At 51.4% G+C, this 14,775-nt stretch overlaps 5 protein-coding genes across 5 annotated transcripts; 3 read left to right on the top strand and 2 right to left on the bottom strand.

Annotated features, from left to right (window-relative positions):
• The first annotated feature begins 234 nt into the window (after window positions 1–234).
• POSPLADRAFT_1038931 (hypothetical protein) lies at window positions 235–1,002 on the top strand. The gene has a single exon (XM_024477463.1). It carries the CDS (start codon window positions 594–596, stop codon window positions 786–788), a length of 195 nt encoding a protein of 64 aa, XP_024341890.1. The 5' UTR covers window positions 235–593; the 3' UTR covers window positions 789–1,002.
• A 1,046-nt stretch (window positions 1,003–2,048) lies between these two features.
• On the bottom strand, window positions 2,049–4,279 carry POSPLADRAFT_1044505 (hypothetical protein; the record flags this gene model as incomplete). The annotated part of the gene is made up of 11 exons (XM_024478556.1): window positions 2,049–2,137; window positions 2,216–2,250; window positions 2,303–2,460; window positions 2,525–2,613; window positions 2,677–2,903; window positions 2,955–3,244; window positions 3,302–3,495; window positions 3,548–3,917; window positions 3,970–4,128; window positions 4,179–4,227; window positions 4,260–4,279. 11 exons carry the CDS (start codon window positions 4,277–4,279, stop codon window positions 2,049–2,051), a joined length of 1,680 nt encoding a protein of 559 aa, XP_024341889.1.
• Window positions 4,280–4,463: 184 nt separating this feature from the next.
• On the bottom strand, window positions 4,464–11,051 carry POSPLADRAFT_1044504 (hypothetical protein; the record flags this gene model as incomplete). The annotated part of the gene is made up of 28 exons (XM_024478555.1): window positions 4,464–4,569; window positions 4,592–4,644; window positions 4,758–4,850; window positions 4,899–4,937; window positions 5,013–5,284; window positions 5,353–5,470; window positions 5,947–5,996; window positions 6,544–6,736; window positions 6,790–7,032; window positions 7,085–7,168; window positions 7,221–7,435; window positions 7,492–7,539; window positions 7,590–7,632; window positions 7,705–7,840; window positions 7,899–8,029; window positions 8,079–8,191; window positions 8,239–8,373; window positions 8,402–8,612; window positions 8,666–8,785; window positions 8,833–8,951; window positions 9,016–9,202; window positions 9,305–9,622; window positions 9,678–9,839; window positions 9,889–10,236; window positions 10,294–10,483; window positions 10,532–10,631; window positions 10,665–10,731; window positions 10,782–11,051. The coding sequence occupies 28 exons, from the start codon at window positions 11,049–11,051 to the stop codon at window positions 4,464–4,466; spliced, it is 4,164 nt and encodes a 1,387-aa protein (XP_024341888.1).
• A 436-nt stretch (window positions 11,052–11,487) lies between these two features.
• POSPLADRAFT_1134583 (hypothetical protein) lies at window positions 11,488–12,396 on the top strand (the record flags this gene model as incomplete). The annotated part of the gene is made up of 5 exons (XM_024484495.1): window positions 11,488–11,630; window positions 11,680–11,744; window positions 11,804–11,847; window positions 11,899–12,223; window positions 12,284–12,396. The coding sequence occupies 5 exons, from the start codon at window positions 11,488–11,490 to the stop codon at window positions 12,394–12,396; spliced, it is 690 nt and encodes a 229-aa protein (XP_024341887.1).
• A 335-nt stretch (window positions 12,397–12,731) lies between these two features.
• On the top strand, window positions 12,732–14,508 carry POSPLADRAFT_1044502 (hypothetical protein; the record flags this gene model as incomplete). The annotated part of the gene is made up of 8 exons (XM_024478554.1): window positions 12,732–12,796; window positions 12,854–13,028; window positions 13,085–13,336; window positions 13,391–13,737; window positions 13,791–13,875; window positions 13,925–14,068; window positions 14,124–14,210; window positions 14,266–14,508. The coding sequence occupies 8 exons, from the start codon at window positions 12,732–12,734 to the stop codon at window positions 14,506–14,508; spliced, it is 1,398 nt and encodes a 465-aa protein (XP_024341886.1).
• Between the last annotated feature and the right edge of the window lie 267 nt (window positions 14,509–14,775).

Here is a 14,775-nt window from a genome sequence, read left to right as displayed (position 1 = left end):
GTGGGCCGCAACGGGTGAGGATCTACAGCGAAAAAGGGAAGACGAGCGCGGGCCCGTTCTACATCTGGCGACGTTCGGGGCAAGGCTCGCAGGGAGATGGCTTTTTGTTGACATGCTTAACATCCCCAACGCGCTGTGGCGGGCGCGTGATCTCGATGCCGACGCCGTGTTTCGCGATCTGGCTCGCTTCCCCTCAATCACTCTCCTCTCCTCTCATAACGTCGACTTCCCTACAATTCTGACGCTTGATCGGCTGGTGTGTGCCCTCCCCTCGCCTCAAAGTGCTCACTCTCTACGATACACGGTTCACTCAGCAACCTTTCGACGCTTCCACTGTCTCCGAATTCTGCCTTCTGCCGCGCACACAGCTCGAGTGCAGAGGCTGCATAACGTTTCTGTGCCAACTCCCTCCTTCGTCGAATTCGTTGACCTCATAGCAGCCGTCGGTGACCACAAATGCCCGCATCTTCCTCGTGGTCCTACGCAGGCGTTTCTAGTGTGGAGTGCTGTTCGAATACTACATCTCTCTGGTGTCACCTTTCCCTCAGTCACAACCTTTGTTCGCCTCCTGTAAGCCTCCGATTGATGTCGACATGCACGTTGTGAAGCGTCCCGGCGCATCCGGATTTATCATCAGGCTTGGTGGCTGTCGAACTGACATCTGGCTTGATACGAACTCCGACCCTCGCTCCGTGGCTTATCTTGTCGAATTATTCATAACTACCGGCACTAGTAAACAACTTCGAGGTATTAATGTTCGTCCGTCCCCTGGGCCGTCCCCGGGGTAACAACGGTGTCCGACGCCTCCCTCAATAGGCTCGTCAGACACTCTGAGCATTCGTTACATCACCTTGATCTCGACACATACGAATCCTGGAAAACGGGGACCGGCATAGATGTGTCGTTACAAGCAGACCAGAGTGCATGTGCGTCTCATATTGTGGACCCGATCAAGCGTTTACAACTCGCATGTAAAGCCTTTACTTCAATCTTTCGGAGAACACGTGCTTCGAACGTTTGGTCCTCAGAGTCAACGTCGCCAGCGACAATGGATCAGAGTGGATTGTATTCCATGTTGCGGGAGAAGTGCATACTGATGAAAGCGAGTCTTGAGCTTGGTGCCCGGGACATCAATTGGGTCAAAGCCATGACGCGCAAAACAGCATCCTTGCTGAAAGATGAATTTTACAAAAGCAGGAAGTGCAGAGGCGGGAACACGTGGAGCCTGACTGCCGGAAAGGTCACAGGGTAAATTACGAGGGTCGGGGCCATAACCAGTTTCGAGTGTCTTCATGGTGGACATTCTTCTTGCGAATTTAGATGCGGCTGTTCGCATATGGGGAATCATCTCGTTGCTCGCCTTCTGCACTGCCCTTGATTGACCACAGTGTATGGACCCCGCCAGCATTGTATTGTCCACAACATCATCCAGCTTGGTGCGCACTGCGCTCGGCCTCTACTGCGTTGGTGAATGTCATGTCTCACCCAATGCACTCTCTGGTCATGCTATTAAAGTCTCTGCATACGATGAGGTATCTTGTTAGCGTGTCATACTTGCCCTCCACCAGTTCTCGCAGAATGCCCGGCCATATTCCCGGGGAAAACGGCGCAACCATATTCTCAGATAGGGCTTGTGAGAGAGGTAGGTCTCGGAGACACAGTTACTCAAGGATAAATCTTGACAGCACGCACTCGGAGCTTTCCAATGTTCTGATGTATATCTGATGCATTTGGGTCAATGCGTCATTGTTCTCGCCCGAACGCCGGAGACGGCATAATGGCAGGCATGCCCATTCGAATAGTACCCACTTGCGTCTGCAAATAATCAGCAGTAAAACGAGACCGGAGCGAAAATATTAATACACGAGATGCCTACTTATTGTCGTCACAAAGACCAAGTGCAACAACTGAGACGAGTAGATGCGCCTTGTTTAGAACTTCCATTTGTTTTCCTAGTAATAAAATGATACAAAATCGGTGTGGCCACTCAAACCATCAAATATATACAAAACTCGTATATGATAGGAAATAAAGAATTGACATGGGCACTACTCGTCTGAAGGTGCCCACAAGACACATCTTCCACTAGCGTTGCCGCTCGCGGCTCGCGCAACTACCTTGGGATGTGAACAGGTCACTGCTTGCACAGCAGTGATGCTATGTAAGAGCGACATCAGAGCCAATTTGCGGCGAACATGTAGAGGCGAGGACATACCGGCTGCGATCGGCGAGTCGAGCGAGAAGGTCACCCTACATGCTTCATGTGAGACGTGATTACAAGTCTGAAGTGTGTGGAGCTCACTTTCGCCGAATACATATCAAGCGAGTGTCCCATGTTGCCAATCTGCTCCACATGTTAGTCCCACTACAAATAAAGATCGCTGGTCGACTTGCCGTGAAGTGTGGATAGACATCGGGATTCGGCGACCATTGCGCCCTAAAGACAGTGAGCCATCTACCCTGCAAGCAATTATAATCAGCTTCCGGTGAATGTCATTGGAAGTAACGCATCCCTTATACTCACCGTCTGACAGTCATGTTTGATCTGAGTCATTGGTCTTGCGGAAGGGAATGTAGCGTCGCGTTTCATTAGCGTACCATCGAAGTCCCACACTGTACAGTCATGGATAAGATGAGCTTTGCCACATGCAGCAGACTCAGCATAAGCATACTCACGTCTAAGTGTATCGTCGTAGCTGGTACTGACAATCGATCTGCCTCTTGGGTCCCAATACGCCGCGCTGACAGATTTGTTGTGCCGCCATTCCGCTCGAAGGCAGCTCTTGCCTTCGGGGGACGAGACAAAATCCGCAATCGCGTCATGATCCACCTCATTTAAGTCATTCTTAATGTCTTGAGGCGTCTTGATAGGTATGTCCGCAAGCTTCCGCGTGTCCCATATTCTGACAGGATACTTGAGAGGGGTTTCATAACAGGAGAATTATGTAATTCACCTCATTGCACGATTGTTCGATGCTGTGACGAGGAAGTGGGGGTTGCTGGGATTGATGCTAACGCTGCCTATCTTTTGGTCGGATAGTTGGTACCACTTCGCATGCGACCTGTCTACACGTAGGTCCAAATGTGTCAGACCGCCAATTGCATCCGAGATCCACATCTCGTTCCCCGTTGGCGAGAGGTCAATGCATGAGATCAGGTCACCCTCGGTCGCGAACACTTCACTAGATTGTCCCGATGTGAAAGATAGGTGCCGGATTGTGCTGTCATATGAGCTCGTGTATACCTAGTGTGAGAAACAATTCGTCAGTATGACCTACGCTACCATGAGTGGAGCACAGACACTATGCGCGTCGGTTGGATCAAATTTGATCGATGATATAGAGGACTTTGAGGTCGCGGGCCAATGAAGCTGCAAACGCCAATATTTGCCATTCTCGCGGTCTGAACGACTGAGGGCTGTAGTATCTTCCTCGTCGTCAGCGGCTTCCTCGGCCGGGGCTCGCGCATCCCATATTCCTAGTTGACCATGCTTGTCTATGCAAATGCGTCAATATCATATCCACAAACTCAGCAGGGAGTGACTCACCACCAAAGAATATCAAGTCCTTCGTCGGCTCTGGATGAAAGGCTGCGCTGTATACTCTGTCCTGAGTCACTTTAGCGCGTGCTACGACCTTCAAGTGGCTCAGGGTCTCCTTGAGTTCCGCAATGGCAACATTCTCCTTCTCATCTTCCTCAAAGACAAATGAGTCTTGGGCTGTTGCTTCTCTGGGATGGGCTGTCTTAAGCGTAACCTGCAGTGTAGTTCTCAAGGTGCCAAGCTCCTCATATCCTAGCTCATCTGTTAATGTTGGCAAATCGAGATCCCGATGCCTTGGCTTTTTGGCCTCTCTTGCACGTTCCTCAGCTTCGAGGCGCTCTTCCGCTTCTTTTGCACGTCTCTCCTCTTCCTCTTTCTGAGAGCTCTTATCTTAATGGTAGAACTCATATGAAAAGAATAAGACTTACCTCGTGTTGCCTTCTCTTCGCGGGGCTCTCGGTAGGATCGGCGACTTGCCGTCTAAGACGCGCCGACTGCCGCACGGGAGCCACATCTTTGGCAGGCTTCGCCTTCTTGGTAGGCTGCACGGGTTTCGCGCGGGTTTTAGTTGGCTCCCTCGGCTTCACCTGTGGTAAATCGGCAGAGAAATTAAGCTTGGCTAGCAATTCGCGATTACGCGCAATTGTCGCTTCGCGTTCGTGTTCGCTAGTTCGGCATTAACCTCACTGATAGACGAACAACAGACGGAGACACTCACTAGTCTGATAGATCGGACATACTCAACGTCGATGACGGTTTCAATTTTACTAAGAAGAATCGTGGTACGTAGAACTAGCAGAAGGTTGAGGGTGGCTGTAGCCGGAGGACGCGCTCGGTCAACACGACCTGTCACATCACGCCTGTTGTGACTGTTGGCGTATCCAAGTATCATTTAGCGCCCAATTTGGTGGCTGCTCGCAGCCTACCAAGGCGGTGATTCCGACGTCACAAGTTCCAACTGCTGAAGCGCGTGGTCAGGAACTCGCTCGAAAGCTCGGGCGCGATAGCCTCGTAGTATAAATCGATCGCTCGCTGCGCCCGTGGACAAACGCGCTCGCCACGCCGTCGCACCGTTGTTCCAACACCAACATAGACCACGGTAGCTATGATATCGGCCCATATGTATCAACCGAGAAGTACAGCAATGCTTCCTCTTATCCGGTAAAAGTTTAGAATGCGAACGTCACTTCTTACGCCCCTTACGGCCGGTACCCACCGTACTGGAAGTGCCTTTCATCCTCGATATACAATCCTCGCAGAACCAATTCTCCGGCAGCGGAGGTTTCAAATTGACGCAGGGTAAGTGGAACTGAACGAAATCAGTGGCAGCTCTCGGTATATACAGTTGAACACTCACCCATTGGTAGCGGCAGTCGGCATTGTCGCATGCAATCATCTGTACGAGATACCCACAAATCAGCGCAATCCCCCAGGTGCAGGCTAGCCCATCGCTGCTGGATGTATCACCTACCTCTCCGTAAGAGAGCTTCTGGCAGAAGCAATAAAGCCTCTTGTCTTCTGCGTCTCCGCTGTCGTCCATCCCTTCCTCCAGATCGTCTTCGCCCTCCGCATCTTCGTCAATGTCTGGTCCTGCAGATTCCGTGACGCGCCTTGAGCGTAACGGCGACTGGCGGGTATGTACCCTGGACCGCTGCCCGGTACCATAGGACGGTGCTGCCGACATAGGTGCTGGACTAGGAAGCTTGATGCTCCCTGCGGAAGCTACGGGCATTGTCTTACGCTCTGTTTGAGTTGAAAGCGGTACAAACATAAATGAGCAGGCAGGACACATATATAACGGTGGCACATACTCTTCTGTGGAGGACCAGAGCTCGCGGCCGGTGTCGCAGGCAATTCAGGGATTGCTATAGAATTTCGTATGATCTCGTTTGCCTTCTGGACTGGATCTCGAGCTGCAGAGTATCCGCTCTGTGCAGTAGCAGGATCCAGGTCACCTTGCAGCGCCAGAACCTTGCTTAGATCGTGCGCAAGCCTCGCTCGTGCCCTCTCTATGAGCTGGACCAGACGATTGGCAAGAGCTTCTTTCTCTGCAGCAAGGCGGTCGAGCTCGGCATAATGTTGATTGATTGTCTCAGGAATGGTGCCATCTTTAGCTGAGAGTGTCTGCCCTGGAGTGCCCGATCGCAGAGAGTGGCGGATGAACTTTGAACTCTCCTTCTGTATCTCCTGTTGTAGCTCTATTACACAGAGCGGGGTTTGGCGGGACGTCACGATGGTAGAGGAAGAAAAGTATGCGTGGTGAGCAACCACGGCGGTGATGCCATAAACAGGGGGCGAGGCGAGTGCATTCGCGACAGTGCGATCCACGGAATATGCAGTGTTCAGGAAGGTCCGAATGGCAAGAATCCGGTTGAAAACGCACCGTGGGATCGCGAGTCACGTACCCTAATCTCCGAAAGCAAATGTTGAGTCTCGCTAGGAAGATTATCTAGGCCTGTGTTACGGAAGATCGTGTCAGTGCGCCACAAACACAAATATGGCGGCAAGAGGTCATTGCAACGAGGCACTGCGAAGAAGTGACTTTCTGACGAAGAGTCCATATCCGATAGCCACATGCTGGCGTAGGTAAGATGTACGACGTGAGTGGCACTTACTGGAGACGTATTCTGCAGCGACGCTAGCCGCCTCCTCGAGATTGGTGCTGCTCATTTGATGCGACTGCTATGTCTGGTTAGTGGATATATGGATTGGAGGCCTTCTCGGACGACACAGCCGATTCGAATATCGGCAATGGCAAAGTAGTGGTGATGACAGTAGAAGCCAAGCTATGACAGAGTCTTTGTCATTGTTCTAGAGTTGTAGGTCCCAAGGGGGAGGCTTACGTAATCTCACATCAAACAACCTCAAATCACAAATCCGAGCTTCAAGATGCTACAGTCATTTGTCAGTCTCGAATACAAAATGAGCAATAAGTTACATGTAAGCTACGAGGTATGATTATATGCGAGATAATTCTAGTCCCATATCTACGACAAATGTACTTCTGCCTCCCCGAGGAAGCACCAGGACCTTCTCTGCACCATGCATCTGGTATGTTTCACAGCTAGGTACCGATGAGGATCCCATTCGAGGACCACCTTGAGTTGGAAGGGCATTTATGGCAATTTTGGGTAACGAAAGTTCTCCATGATGAAGGGCAATGAGCGTGACGGGCATCGTGAATGTGGACCCATCCTATTAAACTGTCAAATCATACCATAATATAACGGAATGGTATAGCTACATACCTCAGCTTGGAAGTCGCTTCTCTTACATCCACTGACAAGCCAATCCCCAGTCATATCTTCGATGTCGTAACGGAGAAGACAGCCTTGGGGTTTCTCATCTTCTAGAGGTGCCCAGTGGAATGAAGTGGTGACGCTGACCACAGCTGATATTGGCTGGCCGGCGAACAGAGGCAGTGAGGCATTCTTCGCCTGGGGCGATACCCATGGATTTGGCGTGACACGTAGATGGGCAGCGGCGAGGATCTGGACGAAGTCAGGTGAGCAGAAGCGTTAAAGCGACCGCAACCACTCTTACATGCATCCGGGGAACATCCACAGGGATTATTATTTCACGCCACTCGCCAAAGGGGTAATCTCCTGGTCGTTTCTTGGCAAGGATCTACAGTACGTGTTCAACAAGCAGTATATCTGGCGACAAACTGAGCACGTACCGCATTTAATCGGCGTAACCCATCACCGATATCGCCTTCCTCTTCAACGATGTCCGGAACAACCAGCTCGCCAGTGATACCGTACAGTTCGATCCACTTTGCGTCACTTGATAGTGCATCTACCACCTTGTCAATGAGAAGGTCCCGATGCGGGAGTAGATGTGGTGTTTCGGCGACTATTGCTGCCATCGAGACATCAATCAGGGATTCGACCTCTGCATAGGGTATTTTTGTTAGCTACTACAAGCATACGATGGTTGATATCTCGTACCTTCTCGCAACATGCGATAAGTAATTCGTAGCCGTAAAGGATCCCCAGCTGGTAAAGTGGTTAGGACCATGCAATCCAGGCAAGCAAATGCGACTTACCTTGTCCGCGCGCAGAGTCGAGCTGAAAGATGAATTTGCCTGACTGTGATGGGGTAATGGTCTCTCGTATCATTGTCAGCCGAGTTATAAGGTATGAGCATAGCCATATACATACAACGACGCTAGGCTGCTGTGCATGACACCCTGTGACCTTGACGTTATCCTCATCCTCTCGCGATGTTTCCAGGTGGGCCGATCGAATCCGCACATGCTGATGAGACGACGTAGACAGCGTAAACCGTGTGAACAGTCTGTGGTGCAACAAATCGAGTCAATACAAAACAAATACAACTGGCGATTCCCTCGCACCTTGTCCCTCTAAAAAAATCCTCCACGTTGACCGTCATTGGGAGTGATGTGGCTACGAATCTGGCAAAGCCGAGCCTCCTGGTAATGTCTGGCTCGGATACTGTTGTGTATTCTAAAGCAGCATTGATTCTCTGGAGAAGTATGAGCCGGCTGCAGTGCTAGTAACAAAGATTGACTTACCAGCGTGTGATACGACGAAGCGTCAGAGTGAGGCAGTGAGATTACGACCACACTATCCGCCTCAACACTAGACACGGTCAGAGCGTCTTCATTTATTTCAAGCTGTGCCGAACCTGCGCATGATGAGCTACTGTGCAATTGTTATAGAATATTGCCTAACCATCGCCATCAAGCTTGGCCTCTGAAAAATGAAACTGGACGCCTGATGGAGATGAGAGCATGATCTGAGCAGACACGATATCGTTCCTCCCAGTGTGCAAGGCGACCATGATCTTGGCAGGCACGCCGACTTCGACTACAGGGCTTCATCAGTCAAAGCGCACATGTGATCAGGACCCATAGCATACTGCGTTGAGGTGGACGTATCCTCACGTCCAATGCTCGGATGTCCTTCGGTATGCGAACCAGGGTGGGAACATCCTTCAGCTTTAGGTTCTTGGTAGCTGTCAGAAGCCTAGCGTCTTTCCACTCGAAGGTCAGCTTAGATATTTTGACTTGGCTTGCTTGAAGAGCAAACACGCCCGCGGTTGACGACTAGAATGCGAGGTCATTCATAGTCTACCCTCACGAGTGTAGATCAAACCCACAGAACAGAATAATGTGACCTTGTTGTTCCCAGGATTCAAGGTCGTCGCGTCGGTCGAGAATGTCAATTGAGCACCCTCATAGCCTACGAGCACTGCAATAACCTCATCTACGGATAAATCCTGAACCCTCGTCAGTTACGCGCAACATGAACGACCGATGTACTTACGCACGGTAAACGGTTGCGAACGATCACGTCCAATAGTGCACCATCCTGAGACTCCGCGAGGCGAACGGCTTTGTCGGCAATTGTCAACGATAATGCAGGATGGTCAGGGTGAAGCAGATCTAATATGGTTCATTGCAATGCCATCAGAACTGTGCAATTGTCAAGGTGTAGCAAATGATTTACCTGCTTGCAAACCGCGCGCCGCCTCAATCAAAGAGGTCACTAGGCCCACCACATAGGATAGTTGGTCATCGACGTCCATGAGAAGCTCCTTGCCCATATCCTCCACATATGTCCTCAAGAAATCTAATACGATGTGGATCCACTCCTCGTCCCTCGCCTTCTCCGCCGACGTATGCACCGTCAGAGCCTGCATTCGCATGAAGGATTCCAGTGATGACCACCCATGCGGAGCATAGTGTGCGGGAAGACTTTTGTACGTATCAAATGCGTTCGGCAATCGCTGACGTACCCTACAAGCCGACTGAGAACAGAATGTGGACATGTATGAAGCCACGTACAGGTCGAGTGCGGCGAGGTTTCCATGCAACTTGAGGGCGAACTTCCGACGACCAGCTGCTGCATACAACTCGATCGCACGGTTGATGATCTGGACATACAGATCGAAGAACGCCTCCTTATCATCTATTGCAGATAGAAGCTCCGTTCGTGAGATTTTCCCCGGAGGCGGCTCCTGAGCCTCTGTTGATTCAGGTGTTGGAGCAGGGAGGGCTATCGAGAACGGCGGGCGGGATGGCAGGTGTCCAACTCGGATACCAATAATGTCGAGCTATATCAAATATCAGACACATTCCAACGGACGCGAGGGGACAAGGCAATCGAACCTGCTGCTGTGCCAGTTCCAAAAGCTCGCCTTTGACAGCACTGAACCTGGCCAGGGCTGGTTTTCCCATTTTCACGTCATTCGCCCAGGTATCGACCTGTTCAACGACACTAAGAGCAGAAGAATAGGTCCACGACTCCACAAAGAACAGAGGTATTGTGCCCTATGTCATATATTGAGTACATACGTAAAGCTATATGCCTCGCTCGTACCTCGAGCTCCCGAAGTCGGCGGCCAAAGCCACTAAGGAATGCAACGGCTTTCCTGCAGACCTCTATGACCCTGGAGAGCTTGCTTAGAAGAGCACATTGTCTTGCTAACAAGTATACTCGGAAGTCGAATATTGAGATCGAATTGGCTAAAATCAAATCGCGGTATGGCTTCTTGCTGACAGAGAGCAGTGGGGTCGAGTCGTCTTCAGAGCCTGGAGCGATGAGAGCACCGAACCACGTGAGGTTCTTTTCCCGTAGAACCCTGAAGAAAGAAGCCTCCAAGTCGTTATAATGCTGTAATGCCTCTTCGCATAGACTCATGGCTTCGAAAGACGTCGCCAGACTTTCCTAATGTGTTTGCGAGGTTCATATATAAACCACGAACCGGCACATTTGGATGCATACCTTTAGGATGAAGAATGTACAGAAGTTCCAGCCGGGCATATGCCTTTGGCCCTCCGAACGTTTGACCTCTTCTTCCCGTTGCGTGAACGCTGAATCGAAGGCTGATAAAATCCCCTCCTTGAATTTGTTGATGAGCTCAGCCCATGCTGCTGGGTTCTCATAATCGGTAGACCAAGCGACTTGAATGCATCTGCAGATGGCTCAGAATGAGAACGCGTTATTTTTTAAGGAAACAAACCTATCCTTCTTGTCTGCATTGAGGTCGGCCTTGATCTTGTCGAGCACAGAGGCCTTCATTTGGAACATCCTCCCCTGCCCTATCTTCCCGTCTGGCCGTACTATGTGGACAAGTAACCACTCCTGATGCTTACGTTGACTGACAGACGCGTGCCAGTCTCGAATTTGCTTTCTGACAGTGTTCTTATACGTGTCGTTATCCTTAACTGCGAATTGAGTGCGCGCCCATGATTTACGAATGGTATACGCACGTCGCATACGACAAAGTACACGTTTAAGAGCGGCTTGTCCAACAAGGACTGTGGTATCTGGGACGTGTGCTCATCACGCAGGCTCTCGAGGGGGACAAGGTTAACGTCCACTTGAGGGATGGTCTCGATATTTGCCCGAGATGGGGATTTCCAGTGGAGAGTACGAAGGGGAAACTGACAGAGAAGGGCAGCATGGACTTGTTTCCAGTGGTCGGTGGATAGGAAGGCGGGAGAAGAGGTGTAGGTCACCAGAATCTTGTTGGAGCTCATGGTTGGTCGTCAGATTCTCATCAATATGTATGCCGGAGGTGTGCGCGCGGTGGCCAGGCGTTCAGAGCCCGTATAGCGGGCAAACGACTGGGCGATGTGAGATAACAAGTGGCCCGTGAGTAGCAGAGAACCGAAGGAGCTCAAGAGGGAAAGCGAACAGCTACGAGCCCAAGGGCAGCAGATGGACAACTATACTCGTCGGTGTGTGCACGCGAAGGAAGCGCCCATAGTTGCAGCGTAAATGGAAGCGCGTCATCGACCTCGAATTTCACAGGGACGACATGACCATCATGACACTAAACGCCCTTTCGGCCACCCGCAACCCTTCCCGCCAGGGTCTACGTAGATTGCAGTCGGCCCACCTTGTTTTATAGTACGCTTCGACACTCTTGCGTCGCGCATTCATTCACGGTGCCCCGTTCTTCACTGTAGGACCATGGCCCCCTTCAAAACAGTCTTCTTCCATTCTGTGGCGGCTGCTGTCATGGCCTACGGCTACAGTAACCTCCGTCAGATACCGTTTGACATCTTCATCCGTACTCAGAAAGGAGGGCATAGCCAATACTTGACGATCATCGGGTGAGCTTGTTTGTCAGAACTGAGGCGTTCTGTCATGACTGTCACATAGGCTAAGCATGGCTTTCCTCTGCATGGTCTTTGGCCTTGGACATGACTTGCTACCAACAGTCACAGGTCAGATTCCTGTTAGTCCGACAAGAAAAGGGCATGTTGCTAACACGCCACCCCAATAGTCTTCAGAAGCATAAAACGAATTGTCCTCATGGTCGCGTTGCCGGTATGTCCTGTTGTCTTTCAAATCATGTACATAAGATGACGGTCATCTCAGGTGGCTGTGGTCGTAACCAGCGTCTATTGGAATCTATATCTCTTCGCACCGGAGATGATACTAAAGCCATTGCCAGACGAGATGATGCCGCGGCCTGACGAGACTGTTCCCTCGTCGGCCAGCTCTGTGCCTCTGCAACGCATCCCGCTCAGCATTGATTTGTCCCTGCATGCTGCTCCGGCTCTCGCTCTCTTGACGGATTTCTTTTTCGTTGAAAAGAAGTACTCGCGCAACCAGGCGGTCTATGGCGGACTGCTGGCATGCTTTGTGGCATGCGTTACGTATGGGTCATGGGTCGAGTACCTTGCTCAGTTCAACGGTGCATGTGAGTAATCGGCGATATGTACCGGTGTTGATTTGTCTTGACCTTCAATTCTGTTCTCAGTTCCGTACCCGTTCCTGACTGACAATCCGTTCAACATCCGGGTCGCCATTTATGTAGTCCTGAGCAGTTTCGCGTTGGTCACTTTTTGGATTATGAACGCGCTTCACGCTTAGATGCGGTACTACCATTGTCACTAATCAATGTGCTCCTATTCCTATCTTCGCTGTTGCCTGGTGCCTATCTGAACTCAAGTTGAGAATCGCATGCATGCACCGGTCTCGTCACTACTCTGCAGGATATCTGTCCTGTAGGCGTAATAGCTATGCGCCCTGAGCTTGAGATAGTACCCATCTGATCGACGAGCCCGATCAGGGGCATGTATGAACACGAGGGAGTCACGATCAAAGTCGCGTTCCAAACGCGTCAAATTAGTCTGTCCACTACTTCAATCCTCCACCAGTTCCAGCCTAGCTTCTGCCCCCCTCCAGCGGTCTTTATTCGTGCAATTATGACTGCCGCAGCCTCAAAGCAAAAGCTCTGGGGTGGTCGATTCACGGGGAACACAGATCCTCTGTGAGTATCCTTGCGTATGTGGAACTCAGAATGAAGTCTATATAACGCCGGCATCAGGATGCACGCGTTCAACCAATCTTTGAAATATGATCAGAGAATGTACGCGGCAGACATAACAGGCTCCATCTCCTATGCGCGAGCCCTGGCGCGGGCCAAAATCATCACTCAGGACGAGCAGAACCGACTCGTCGAAGGGCTGAAGCTCGTGCTCAAGGAATGGGAGAAGGGGGAGGTGCGTCTAGCGTGATGCTGCCGCATAGTACCATTGACATATGAAGTGATCCGTAGTTTGTCATCAAGCCAGACGATGAAGACATCCACACCGCTAACGAGCGTCGTCTCAGCGAACTCATCGGCCCGCTTGGTGGCAAGCTGCACACCGGTCGATCTCGCAATGACCAAGTCGCGACGGACATGAGACTATGGTTGCTTGGACAGGTCAGCGATATCGAGAACTCCCTCCGCGGGCTGCTCCGTGTCATGGTAGAACGCGCTGCCAAGGAGATCCAGTACTTGATGCCCGGATACACTCATCTGCAGGTTCGTCCCCGCTCTCCCTACGGTAACCGGGACGCTGACGATGCCTGCCAATAGCGCGCTCAGCCCATACGGTGGTCACACTTCTTGCTATCGCACGCATTCCCACTACAGGCCGACCTGCAGCGCCTTCAGCAACTGGTCCCCCGAATTTCGATGCTGCCCCTCGGCTCCGGAGCCTTGGCCGGGAATGGCTTTGCGCTCGACCGCGAGTTTCTCGCAAGGGATCTCGGCTTCCAGGGTATCATTGAGAACAGCATGCAGGCCGTCAGTGACCGCGACTTCGTCGTCGAGTTCATGATGTGGGCGAGCTTAACCATGACCCACCTGAGCCGACTGTCGGAGGATCTCATCATCTATTCGACCGCAGAGTTTGGCTTCGTTAAGCTAAGCGATGCATACAGGTGAGCTTGCACGCCGGCTTCGCAAGTTATGTGTGCTTCATAGGATGTCGTAGTACTGGCTCGAGCATGATGCCCCAAAAGAAAAACCCTGATTCCCTCGAATTACTGCGCGGCAAGACAGGTCGGATTTTCGGTAATGTAAGCCCTCCAGTCCTGCAGCCTTGAAGTTCACTGACCCCCCTTCTAGATGTCAGGCTTCATGATGTCGCTTAAGGGTCTGCCATCAACATACAACAAGGATCTGCAAGAAGACAAGGAACCTCTGTTTGACACAGTGGACACTATCTCTGCATGCTTAAAAATCGCCGAAGGCGTTATCGCGACATTAGAGGTATGTTTCCCCTTATTTATGACGCGCAGATCTCGATTGAGTAACATATTTTCAGGTGCAAGCAGATAGAATGAGCCAGGCGCTGGAAGACAGCTCTGACATGCTGGCTACGGACCTCGCGGATTACCTCGTGCGCAAAGGGGTACGTTATTTTTCTGCATGCTGTGTTATTTCTCTCAAGGCTGAGCGATGCCTAGATCCCGTTCCGCGAAACCCACCACATTTCCGGTCGAGCTGTCGCATTAGCCGAATCGCGAAAATGTGCGCTCAAGGATCTCACATTGGCCGACCTCAAGGGCCTGAGCGACAAATTCGACACCGACGTCACCGAGGTGTTCAGCTTCGAGAACAGCGTTCAGGCCCGCTGCTCAATAGGAGGTCCTCACGTCAAAATGGTAGAACGACAGATTGAGGTGCTGCGAGCTGCGATGGGGAATTGAGGCCTATCATGCATAGCATATCATTGGGTTGTATAGTATTACAACAATGATCAGCCGATTCTCTCACTTGACCAGCGATACCCGTGCAGACCGCTGGGCGCGGTGGTTCCTGTTTTATGGTGCACTGGTCTCTCCAGCTCCCACCCCTTCCCACCCTCGCAAAGTTGCGCCGAGTACGGGCGCCTGTTTGAGTCGAGCGCCCATAGTTACCTATCTAGAACCCAAACCATCAGAACACAAATAGCCCCTTGCACTGCCCGCAGCTGC

This window comes from Postia placenta (assembly GCF_002117355.1).
Source record: "Postia placenta MAD-698-R-SB12 unplaced genomic scaffold POSPLAscaffold_3, whole genome shotgun sequence".
Lineage (NCBI taxonomy): Eukaryota > Fungi > Basidiomycota > Agaricomycetes > Polyporales > Adustoporiaceae > Rhodonia > Rhodonia placenta.
The sequence above is the reverse complement of the archived record's forward strand: the minus strand, read 5'-3'. Positions and strand labels throughout refer to the sequence as shown.